Here is a 12,993-nt window from a genome sequence, read left to right as displayed (position 1 = left end):
TATAATTCGAAAAATATTCAAAATTAATTGATGAAATGTTCACTCTCCTTGTGCGCCCAGATTCCTGCCGAATCTACATCTTAAGCGCCCACATTCTTTTGTATTGTACTTCATAAAGCTGTTTTACCATAGCTATGATCATTATTGCTCATGTAAGTGATGTGGACCATGGGCCTTTTCTTTACATAGCAGTTCTAGTATTAAATTTCAGTTTAATATCCAGGCTGTTACATAATGTAACATTATATTTTCATTTAAAAGACCTATATATACGTTGGTTTATCAAATTAATTGAACATTAAAAAAATTCAGTTAGAAAGGTGAGTAATGTAAGCCTTCTGTCTTACAGGATCCTATTGAGGGTCAGCTCAAGCTTATGGATGACAAGTCCAGTATTTCTTTCTCAAGCGGTTTTATTAAGCGTGATCGTATAGTTACAATAACATCAGCTAATAGCAGCCCAAATCAGGAGTCTCAGCATCTCTATAAGCGGTATCTATCTAAATCTATCTGTTCAACATCATTTTACATGGGTATATATAACATTTTACTTATGATGGACAGTTCTGACTAGTTCGGCCCATTTACGACGATCATGAGTGAACATTTATTGTTCAAAATTAAGATTAATAGTTTATTCCTAAATAAAGTAACAAAACCGTCAAAACTGCCAATCAAAGAGTCTGGATGCAGGATTTGAGTCTCCGAGTCCTGGGTCTCGGAGTCCCCCACCTAGTATGAGGCATCACTTACTCACAATACGTTCATTCATACACGGCATAAAAGGTTACAAAGGTTAATATATAGAATACACAATACATGACTCAATATAGAGTACTAGAGCTATCGTTGCAGACACAGAATCGCCAAATATGTCACATGTTGTTAAACTCTCAATTTGGATATTATTATGCCCGTATTATGCACCTGGTTTCATAACATCATTTAGGAATACTACGCACTGCTACAAGAGTCACAGAGTTCATTCTGTCAATTATCATTAACAGCATTCAGTGCGCAGCATCTAGGTACACATAAATATCATAGTGACCATTATGTAATACTAGCAATTCAAGGTCATAGCATGGCTATCTGTTTACATACGTCCCCCAAACAAAAGAAATATCCCGAAGGGAGATTTCTCATGCCTGGCGCCCGGAATAGGAAAGCGTCCTTGATCTACCCTTGATCAGACGAACTTCCTAGTGACATACCAGTCAGAACATCTATGTTAAGAGATAGTAACAAGTGACATGTTTCCACCTCCGGCTTGGAACATCATTCATCTACAAAAACAAATCTATAACCAGGATGTATACATAAAATCATATATAGTTGTTTGATTATATCGCATTACGACCATGAAAACAATAATGAATAAAGTATGACAATAGTGATCAAGATGAAAATAATCGTAATTCATCATCAAAGTAATACTAAGTATGGTTAAGCTTGATGTCACATATATATACAAAGTGCATGCTTGTAAGTTCACAAAATATCTCTTCCTTCTTAGGGGTGAGGTTTGCGTCATAGGTTCGGAGTCCATCGGTTTCTTCCTGAAGTTCTCCAGAGTGAATCAACAAATACAAGATTTACATTAGCACAAGATAACGCACATTTCTACTTTAACACATTTCACATTTTTTTAATTTTCGCTAAATTTCACAATCCTTTCATAAGGAATACACAACTTCTTCGCGGCTGTAGCTTAATTATTCATCCATCATCGGCACCCGTGGATAGAGGGTCGGCGCGGATGGCGAGGCGACTTCTCGCGGAGCGTCTCCTGCGTTCCTCTGTTGCGTAGACATCGCGGCCTTCTCTTCCAGGTATTTACGTGCCAGCTCTGGGTCCGGTCGATAGTATTTGGTCCATGGATATTCTTCATTTTTCTCCTCTCCAAGAAATTGTTGTGCTAGTTTAGTCGAAATTGTCCCCGTGTTACTGGTCAATTTGTGAGTTGCGATTCTTCCGCCTCGTCGGGGTTTCTCTTGGATCCTAGTGACTTTCGGGATTGGTTCAAGTTCAATAATGTCACTAGAGGTCCATTTCTCTGGATTCACACAACAAAATACAGTGTCTTTGGAAGAACCTTTCTTATCTCCGTCACTACCCCTTTTTCGACAACCTGTCCAGCAACCACCACAACATACACCACCCCACTTTTTAATAGTTTTGCGTTTCTTAATACAAAGTCCTATCGTTATTGTTACTGCCAAAGTTAAACACACATAAAACCAGGAGCTTCCCACCCAAGACGAGGATTTCATGGGTTGCAAATTAATAACTGGCAATTCCGCCATAAGTGTATTCATAGGGAAAACTTTTAAATTAATATCTTTTGTCTTAAGACATTAAACCATGAAAACCTGATCAACCTTGTCCCATACTCAAGATGTTGATCGCCAATTTGATTGTTTTAACCAATATCTTAAATTACTTTAAAAAATTAGTCATACAGTTTCTTTACTTAGTCGCTGTTTCATGTATTTCGAGTATATGTTAAATCTCTTTAACTCCGCATATACATACAAATAACCGAGGTGCTGAGTCTGCGTTTGCTAGTCAACGTATCTCGTCATCTGTTTTTATGTCACAGGGGGTCATCCTGTCATATCTTTTTAAAAGCGTGCTATATATACAAAGCTAAGCTTATTCAAGATTATTTACATCTACATTCGGTTTCGAGTGACGCCCTCCCTCCTAACGCTCGCGGAGGTGATTTCTCCTCTAATGATTAGCATAACCATATCAGAGTATGGCTCTGTATCACTCAAATAATGGCTGTATATGTTCAAGGTTGCTGTCAATGTGACTCTTCCAAACTTGATTTTGATATAAAGTTCACTAGGGGGCGTCAATCTCAGTTCCAATAACTCAGATTCTGACATCTGAAAATAAAGGATACTTTATCTACCCTATTACTAACTGTTTTAAGACAACTAAACAATCCTCTTTAAATTTTTGTTTATTAGATTTACGGGGTTTAGGGATTTGTTTGAAGCCTAGACCTACTTTAGGGGCTATTTCATCTATTTCCATATTTTCGTCTAAGGGTACATTTGGGTTATCTAAGGGTATTTCATAGTCTTGACCACTATTTTCACCACATTGATTTGACTCATGGGTCTCATCCGATTCTGAATCTACGGTCTGATCGTTCTCGTGTTTATACTGCTGATCATCCATGATCTTCTTAGCTCTTATACGTCTTTGAAGTTCTGCTAGGGGAATATCCTCTTCGTCTGAAGATCCTTCTCTTTCCCATTGTTTGGACTGTATAGCTCTTTCCAATGGCTCTGGTTGTATGTCTTCATTTTCTGACGACGATTCATCTTCTGGTGGCACCACATAGTTAGTTTTTCTTAGAGTTCTTCCACCATCTTCAGTAGTTTGTGAAAGGGGCCAGTGCGAAATATCTGCCAGTCTTAATTGTCGTGCATGGCATTTGGTGGTTAATCCAGTCAATTGATCTCTCACCACGAAACTAACTGGTCCTTTCTGCTCTATGATTCGATAATACGGTAGCCACTTTTTATCTAACTTATTTTGTCTTCTGTTGTTCTTAAGGTAGACAGGGTCACCTACCTGAAAATTTTCGTCTTTGCTTTTCTTATCGGCCTGCGCTTTCTGTTTCTTCTTGGCTTCCTTCATATTACGATGTACTAGCAGGAAAGCTTTATGTTGTTCTTGAAGGGCGATCTTGTGTTGATCTTCTCCCGCATATCTCCTTCGAGGTTTCATTAACGTATCAAGAGGTAATACGACATCTCTGTTGTACATAAGGTAATATGGGGAAAACTTTGACGAATCGTTAGGATGGAAACGAATGGCTGCCAACGTCTGATTAAGATGAATATCCCATGTTTGAGCGTTGTCTGTTGTTTTCTTAGCCATCACGTCATGTAGAGTTCTATGAAATCGTTCTACTTTACCATTACCTTGAGGGCTGTAATAAGATGTTTTGATATGGTTGATATTCAATTCTTTTAAAGTTTCTTCCACTTTCTTATTCACATTTTCTGTTCCGTTGTCTGTGAGGATTTGAAGAGGACAGCCATATCTTGGATATATTTCTTCTAAGATAAGATGTACTATGTTGTCAGCTGACTTATCAGGAACGGGAAAAGCCTCTGGCCAACCAGAGTAGATGTCAATAAAAGAAACTATGTACTTGTTTCCCGACAAGGATGTTGGATATGGTCCTGATAGATCAAGTCCTACTTTAGCCATTGGAAAAGGTGGTATATCTGTCTCTTGAAGTGGAGGTTGATTTTTCTTATTGCTCCTCGTTTGGCATACTACACATCCTTCTATATAAGAGTATAACCTTTTGTACAAATTTGGTATGTAGTACTTTTGTCTGATTACGTCATATGTTTTGTCCACTCCCATATGTCCAAGTCCGTCATGATATTGCTGCACTACTAAAAGTTCTAACTCACGTGGTACATACAGGCGAAGTTTTGGGCCTTCTGAGTCCCCATCTGAAAGATAGTACATTAAACCATCAATTTCCAAAAACTTCTTTTCTTCGGTTGCCGTTGCTGTTCCTTTACTTAACCGATTCTTCAGTTTCTTGATCTGCTCGTCGTGTTGTTGACTTTCTTTGATGTTGATATCCTCTGGTAGATCAATAAAGGGTTTGACCAATTCGTCGTTTTGTTTAACTTCACATCTGGCTAATCTCTTAGGCGAAAAGGCATTGGAGTTAAGTACGTTCACTTCAAAGAAATTGTCCTTAACATCTGGTTCATCATGCTCTGATTGTTCTTCCTCTTCACACTCCAGGTTGATTGTCGGTAATCTGGATAAGAGATCTGCACAGCAGTTAAATCTTCCTTCTATGTACTCTACCTTACAGTTATATCCTGCAATACTTAATGCCCATAGTTGAATTTTCTTATTTTGCATTGGAGATTCTAAGATATACTTGAGCGGCTTATGGTCTGTTCTTATAGTAAACTGAGCACCGTGTAAATAATGGTCTAACTTCTGAAGGGCGTAATGGATTGCAAATGCCTCCTTTTCTATGGTTGACCACTTTTCTTGAGTTTTACTCAGCTTGTGGGATAAGTAATATATTGGCTTATCTTCTCCCTCATCTGTCTTTTGAGTAAGGCACGCTCCAATACAATTGTCGCTGGCATCGGTGTACAGGATGTAAGGCTTATTAGTATCTGGATATGCTAGTAAAGGCACTACCGTTAAACTTTCTTTAATAAAGTCAAACGCTTTTTGGCAACATGGCGTCCATTTGAACCTTGCATATTTTCTGGTTAAGTCAATCAATGGTTCCGCAATCTTAGAGAAGTTCGGTATAAATCTCCTGTAATAACTACACATACCTATAAAGCCACGAACTTCTCGGACTGTAGTGGGCGCTGGTAACTTTCTTATAGCTTCGACTTTCTTTGGATCAGGTGTAACGCCATGTTCATCAATGATGAAACCAAGATATTCTGTCTGTTCCTTGAAGAAACTACATTTCTTTAGCTTCATTTTAAGTCCATGCTTCCTTAGGCGGTTGAAAACGTCTTGAATATGCCGAAGATGATCTTCTGGTGTCTCTGAGAATATAAGAATGTCATCCAGGTATGCGATGGCAAACTCCTCTTGTCCTTGAAGAACTATGTTCATCAGCTCTTGAAAAACTGCCGGTGCATTACTCAACCCAAATGGCATCCGGTTGAATTGGAATAGTCCTTTGTGACATGCAAAGGCCGTTTTTTCTTTACTTGAATCTTCTAATTTCACTTGCCAATATCCACTCTTTAAGTCTAGTGCAGTGAAATATTTTGCCTTACCTAGTAAACATAGGATGTCATCAATCAACGGTAGCGGGAATGATACGGGTTTCACTATCTTATTCAAGCTTCTAAAGTCAACGCACATCCGGTCTGATCCGTCCTTTTTCTTCACCACTACTAAGGGAAATGACCAAGGTGATTGTGATCTCTCAATAATCTTTGCGTCCATCATTTCCAGTATGGCCTTGTCAATTATCTGTCTTTTATTTAAGGGTACACGGTAGGGTCTGTTCTTTATTGGGTGGTGATCTCCAGTTTCTATCTTCATTTTAACAGTATCAGTCACTCCAAGGTCACTGTTTTTCTTTGCAAATAAATCATTGTTTTTGCTCACAAGTCTTTTGATTGAGTGTTCAAATCTTTTAGGTACATCAATTTCTTCTTTTGTGTCTTGAGTAGTCTGTATTTCTGAGATTTCCTTCTGTTTTAATGCGGTAATTCGTCCTACTATGTAGCCTCTTGGAATTTTATAATTTTTGTTAGTTTGGTTAACGAAGATCATTGGAACTTTCTTATCCTTCCGAACTATACAAACGGCGTCTTTTAAATATAGTCCTGGGTCTTCCATAATGCAGTTATTGTCTATGCTGTTCACTTCAACCAAGTCATTTTTTTCCAGAGGAAAATTGTTATTTATTTTTCCATAGAATACAGTCACCGTGTTTGGTCTCATAATAAGTTTCTTAGGAGTTCTTACAATAGTTGAGATGTGTAAATCTTCTTTAAGTTCCGCGTATACTTTGCCATCAATACGCATGAGTCCAAGATCAAAGTATAAACGAACATTGTTTTTCTTGAGCCAATCCCGACCGAGAATCATGTTTCGGTTGAGTCCCTTAGTCACATAAAGTTTGTGGTCTAAAGTTAACCCTGAAATCTTAAAGGAAATATTTACATACCCTATCGCAATTAAAGAATTGCCATTTGCTGCTTGCAAAGAGGGGATGTCATTATTAAACAACCTGGGGCGGGGAAATAGATTATCATACATTTTCTTACTAATTAGAGATACGGCTGCACCTGTATCTACCAAAGCTCTAAATTTATTTTTTCCTACTTTTAATAAACAGCTACTGGGGTTGTTCGTAAAATTAATTTCATATGTAGGTCTTTGTTTAAAGTTCTTTCTTCGGGCTTCAACGAAGGAAGAACGTCTTAGTTTTCCTGTTTTTGTTTGTCAAAATAAGAGCGCGATTTGAAATTTTGAGACGATCCCCTATTTACTTGGTCGCTAGATTTATATGTTCGGCCTTGGCGATTTGATGGTCTGCCCCGATTTTGCTGCGCTCTTTGATACATATGCGAGCCCCAACAATCTGCACGCACATGACCTACTTTACCACAATTCCAACATTCCACAGGCGAACGGGGTTTCTGCTCTATATTATGGACGGGTTTGTTTTGACTGGGTCGTTTATTTATTTGTGGACTGGACCTGACTTGGGGTTTATTTTGAGTACAAAATCGAGCCCTATGACCCGTCTGTTTGCATTTAAAACACCTACTATTACGCGCATGGTCAATTTCCATTGGTTCTACATGCCTTGTTTCTACTGAGGTAAGATTATCTGCTCTATCCTTTAATAAGGGAAGAGTAGTATCAACATTTGAAAGAGTTCGTCTGTTGTCATTACTTTGTACAATTTCTGTCATATTTGACCCTCTTATCGCTAGCCTCTGTCTCAGATTTTGTTCTCGCATTGCTATTTGAATTGCGGATTCTAAATCTTTAGGGTTTTCTCGCAAAATTTTCATTCTGAGGTAGTCGAATGTCAACCCGTCACAAAAGATATCTACTAACTGTTGTTGTATCAAAGGGTCTTTTAGTCTGTCATTACTGTAGGCGTCTTCCGCGATTTGCAATAGTCTCTCGGCGAACAACTGAACACTTTCATTTGAATTTTGTCGAGTCTTACGCATTACTGCTAACGCGTGTTGGGGATCTGTTATTTCTGCAAATCTATTTTTAAGGGATTCCTTAAGATCGTCCCAAGATGGGATTTCTTCAGACGCATATGTTTCATCTAAATACCTTTTAATATAATCCCCAACTGAACCCTTACTCGTTATGTATGCAAGCATGGGGATCTCATGACCTTGTTTCCCAGACATAACACTGTACTTTTCAACTTCCTTTATCCACTGTTTAAATTTTTGAGCATCTCCCTCAAAAGGAGTTATCACAGAAGATAGGGGCACTGAGAGTGCGGCTGTGATAGCTTTAACTTGAGCAATAAAAAAATCTTTTTCATCATCCTGATCTGGGACTCGGTGTCGAGGTTCACGAGTTTCATACGGCCTAGCATCATGATATGTTTCAAAAGTATTTTGTTTAATCTGTTCTTTTTCTGAGGACTTTTGACCTGTTTCTTGCCCTTTATTTTCATTGTTCTGACCCAACCCCGCGAATTGTTTTTCTAATTGCTCCATTTGATTTTTAAATTCTTTTTTATCAAACCCATCACCTGTCGCCATATTGGTTGCTTAGACAAAGTTGTTTACTTCGAGATAGCTATAAGAGACATATAGAAATGGTTCTTACCTTACTCTGTATTGAACTTCGCTCAATCCTGGTCACGGCACCAAGAAAGTTCATGTAAGCCTTCTGTCTTACAGGATCCTATTGAGGGTCAGCTCAAGCTTATGGATGACAAGTCCAGTATTTCTTTCTCAAGCGGTTTTATTAAGCGTGATCGTATAGTTACAATAACATCAGCTAATAGCAGCCCAAATCAGGAGTCTCAGCATCTCTATAAGCGGTATCTATCTAAATCTATCTGTTCAACATCATTTTACATGGGTATATATAACATTTTACTTATGATGGACAGTTCTGACTAGTTCGGCCCATTTACGACGATCATGAGTGAACATTTATTGTTCAAAATTAAGATTAATAGTTTATTCCTAAATAAAGTAACAAAACCGTCAAAACTGCCAATCAAAGAGTCTGGATGCAGGATTTGAGTCTCCGAGTCCTGGGTCTCGGAGTCCCCCACCTAGTATGAGGCATCACTTACTCACAATACGTTCATTCATACACGGCATAAAAGGTTACAAAGGTTAATATATAGAATACACAATACATGACTCAATATAGAGTACTAGAGCTATCGTTGCAGACACAGAATCGCCAAATATGTCACATGTTGTTAAACTCTCAATTTGGATATTATTATGCCCGTATTATGCACCTGGTTTCATAACATCATTTAGGAATACTACGCACTGCTACAAGAGTCACAGAGTTCATTCTGTCAATTATCATTAACAGCATTCAGTGCGCAGCATCTAGGTACACATAAATATCATAGTGACCATTATGTAATACTAGCAATTCAAGGTCATAGCATGGCTATCTGTTTACAGTAAGTACTTATTAAATTATCATTTTTGTTTGAAGTTCAAGTAGTGAAATGGTTTGTTGTAAAACTAAAATACAGTAAATCATAAAAATAATTTGTTCTTGGGATATACCGTAATTTGTCATTGCTTTCAATTTGATCTGATCATAAATTATTTTAAATGTCTCAATTTATACACAGAGACCAAACGACGTATAATTGCATAAATATTTGCATTTAACCCAATAAATACACAGTAAGATATTATTAACATCTAAAATCATAACGTACAGCTTTCTGTTCAACAGGTGAAAGGTCGACTCTCTTTATTCTAAATTCTATTTACTAAAAATAAATGATACATACTTCTAACTAGTATTCAACAACGGTGGCAGATACATGTACTTGGCAAAACTCAGATTTTTAACCCTATAAGAACCATATACATGTAGTCGGGTCCATTCCATGACAGTCTGCGTTTTCGTGCTTATGTCTTGTCAATAAGAAGTATTTTCTAAAATGGTTGAATAAATAGCTGGAAATATTGCTTTCGGTTGATTTGAGAATTAAATGTTGTGAATAATGGGAATATGTGTTTTTCCTCATTATAATATCTTTCTTTTTTAAAAGGGACCTAGACACAATTTGAGCGCAAAATTTCTAATATTAATTTTCTGATTTTTACTGTCTAGAATGGTAAATATTGGTATTTTTAATGCTTCGTTTACATTTGAAGGCGAAATATCGAGCAACAAGCAAGGTATAGGTTGAAATTCTTTGTTTTGTAACAAAGCTTGATATTGTTTATTTATGTGTTGTATTGATTAGAACATTAAATCAGTTTATCTTGTTTGTCAAAAGTCATTTCAAAAATAGGATTTCTTTTTTTTCTTGGCATTATTTTTAAACAAAAATATTAAGACTCGAGCTTTGTTTACATAACAATGATCGATTTCTTACATGTACATACATGTATGTATCTTGCTTGTAACTTGTTTTCTACATTCAAATTTTGGTCAATCACTCAAAATGCACATTTTAAAAGTTTTATAAATAAAAAATAAAATTTTGATTTCAAATCATGCCTATGTCTCTTTAATTTGTGATCATATTTGATAAGTTTCAGAATGTTGTTGACATTTATCATACTGATGGTTACTACACAATGGGGATTGTGTGAGAAAGTGTCACCAAAACCATGTCTGAAATTATTTAGAGAGGATTACAAAAGCGTGGAAGAAACTTGTTTAGCTGTTGGATTTGTCAGAAACAACTGCAGAAATGATACCAATAGTATCTAAATACATTAATTTTTCTTTAAATGCGTGCATGCTTTGATAATGCCTTGTAATGCAACACATTTATTGCTGAATGAACACAATCACAAAAAAATGGATAATGGGAATTTGTCAAAGATTTATACATATATATCGTTAACTTTAAAAAACAAAATATTTGTTGTAATGTTTTGGAAAATAAAATTTTAAATTACTTTTCTAGCACATAAAACTGACCTACTTTCTTTGTTAGATATTGTTTTTATACATATATTCAACGTTACTTTCAGATCATCGAGTGGTTGCTTTTGATGTTTGGTTAAAATATCATAAAAGAAACCTTGCCAAAAATGCAAAAATCGTATTTGAAGAAGTTGGTCTGAACGAAGGACTGGGTTATGATGCCTCTACCGGAATCTTCACGGCCCCTAGCGGTGGGATCTACGTGTTCGACTGGACAATTCTTGCATGGGGAGGTCAATATGCCTACACCTCACTATTTGTTAATGACAAGTTTAAATCATGGAGCCACTGTCATGAGCTGAATTCTAAAACATTCCTTCCCTGTAGCAAAATGACGGTAGTGAAGTTAAACTGTGGAGATAGAGCTTGGATAGGAGTTTACAGTGGAACAGCTAATATAATGAATCAGTATACGTCATTCTCTGGTTATAAACTGTAATCAATAATACAGAATCGCAAGTCTTTTCTTGTTTACAGTTCTTACAAAGCAATGCTTCAAGTGTATGGAAAAACAAAAAACAAGCTAGATATATTTAATAAGCAAAAGATAGTCCTTACCAAAATTAATAAATTCTAATACATCAGATATAAAAAAAAATTCCAAAATTATAAGGGACTTGGACACGATTTGACTTAAAATTTTCAAATTTTATTTTTCCATTTTTAATGTTTATAATGATAAATATAGAAGTTCATAATGCTACGTCAAAATTGGTCAAATATCAAGTTATAAGCAAGATACAGAGTTCATAATTCTTTGTTTTGTAAACAGAGCTCGAATATTGTCTTCTTTTTTTTACATAATTATGTGTTGTATTGGTGTAAGTTTCAATCAAATGTTACTTTCTTTTGTTGATAATAGTATTTATGAAGATATTGAATTAGTTTAAATTGTTTTTTACATGTCATTTTGTCTAAAAATGGCAATTCTCTACTTTACATTTTTGTAAACAACTATAAGATTCGAGCTTCGTTTACACAACAATCAATTCTTACCTCTGTATCTCGCTTGTAACTTGACAGACTTTAACTTTCAATATTTTGGTCAATCATTTAAAATGCACCAGTAAACAATTTTATACATAATAAAAATAAAGAGGAACTTATAAGTTTTAGAACTTTTTTCTGATCCTTTTGTTTAGTCAATAAAATATATTCAAAACAAAACAAAAAAATAAAATATTTGATCTCAAATCGTGTCCAAGTCCCTTTAAGGTACATGTAGTATAGGACACCTCCATATTGTGACATTGTACTTCATATTGAAATGAACAATTAAATCAAATATAATTCTATAAATGTTTTCTTTCCCAGAGTGTTATCTAACAATCTGTAAGAGGCAAGTCTGAAGCTTTTATAATTCTAACCGTTCCAACAATTTTAAAAAAATACATGTATATTCTTTGGCCAAATATTTTAAAATTTGAAAAAACTAAACTGGTTAAAGTATTTTGCTTATGTACTATTACTAACAATAATATCGACAGGTGTCCTATACCACCTTGAGAAACACAAATCTGAACACTTGATCAAAATAAAATATATTTCAAGTTCAAAACCCACTGCCACAAAACTTAATATTTAAATTTATGATATTAATATCAAATCTAGCAACTAAAATAATGTACACTTTACATTTTCCTGTGCAAATGCAAATGCAAAAAATAGACAATAAATAATATTTTCATAAAGATCTTTCACAGTTATCAAAAATCCTTTTTTCAAATGCTATTTTACCATTAAATGTCTTAATATGCACATTCTCATATGCTAGACAAAACATTAGGTTACTGTCAGTCAGACAACACTAAAGTTTATTAGTCACATTTATCCCAGATCTGAGGAGATGATGGCCACTCCCCTCTCGTAGAAGCTGTGGTCCTTGCCCGACCCTTCTCCCTCCGTGTCAAAGTCCAGCGTGAACAGTAGGTGGGAGCGGGTGGCGTTCAGATAGACTGGGAGGGTCACCTTACCCGCCACCACTTTGTCTGCATCGGTCCTGGAAAACAACATAAGCTCCGTCAGAACCACAAACGATAAAATATAGATTTTTGCAAAAGCTTCATCACAAATCCTTGAAAAAGCACTAAATTTTTTTCTTGTGGTTTTAATGTAATTTTTTTTTTTTTTTGGCTCTGAAGCAACACAGCAAACAATTGAAGCTACACATAGAAACACGAAATCATTATAATAATTCTAAAATAATTTTATTTGTCAAAAAAATAATAATTTCAGGCTTGCTTAGCACAGTATTTATGCGGTTTTTTTTGTTCTGTACAAACATGGAAATTCCGTCCCACTTTCTCTTGATTATAT

General features: G+C 35.7%; 2 protein-coding genes across 9 annotated transcripts in view; one reads left to right on the top strand and one right to left on the bottom strand.

The window, feature by feature from the left end:
• Positions 1 to 200: 200 nt before the first annotated feature.
• On the top strand, positions 201 to 12,333 carry LOC128178505 (complement C1q tumor necrosis factor-related protein 6-like). 2 transcript variants are annotated; one of them, XM_052845709.1, is made up of 3 exons: positions 201 to 329; positions 9,187 to 10,450; positions 10,725 to 12,333. In XM_052845709.1, the coding sequence occupies exons 2-3, from the start codon at positions 10,285 to 10,287 to the stop codon at positions 11,114 to 11,116; spliced, it is 558 nt and encodes a 185-aa protein (XP_052701669.1). In that variant the 5' UTR covers positions 201 to 329; positions 9,187 to 10,284; the 3' UTR covers positions 11,117 to 12,333. The 2 variants fall into 2 exon arrangements, with proteins under 2 accessions (XP_052701669.1, XP_052701670.1); XM_052845710.1 differs by having other exon boundaries at positions 293 to 324; positions 10,278 to 10,450.
• LOC128178504 (cytoplasmic dynein 1 heavy chain 1-like) overlaps positions 11,197 to 12,993 on the bottom strand; it is a 41,584-nt gene continuing 39,787 nt past the window's right edge. For all 7 annotated transcript variants that reach the window (XM_052845701.1, XM_052845705.1, XM_052845704.1 and 4 more), the window contains one exon: positions 11,197 to 12,676. In XM_052845701.1, coding sequence (XP_052701661.1) covers positions 12,505 to 12,676 — 172 coding nt within the window. In that variant the 3' untranslated portion in view covers positions 11,197 to 12,504. The remainder of the gene's footprint in view (positions 12,677 to 12,993) is intronic.

The sequence above is a fragment of the Crassostrea angulata genome, chromosome 3 (assembly GCF_025612915.1).
Source record: "Crassostrea angulata isolate pt1a10 chromosome 3, ASM2561291v2, whole genome shotgun sequence".
NCBI lineage: Eukaryota > Metazoa > Mollusca > Bivalvia > Ostreida > Ostreidae > Magallana > Magallana angulata.
The sequence above is the reverse complement of the archived record's forward strand: the minus strand, read 5'-3'. Positions and strand labels throughout refer to the sequence as shown.

What these genes read in the sequence shown, in the direction of transcription:
- LOC128178505 (XM_052845709.1), top strand. Translation starts at nt 10,285, where the DNA reads ATGTTGTTGACATTTATCATACTGATGGTTACTACACAATGGGGATTG. An exon ending in CTGCAGAAATGATACCAATA is followed by an intron (nt 10,451 to 10,724) that starts GTATCTAAATAC and finishes CGTTACTTTCAG; the next exon opens with ATCATCGAGTGGTTGCTTTT.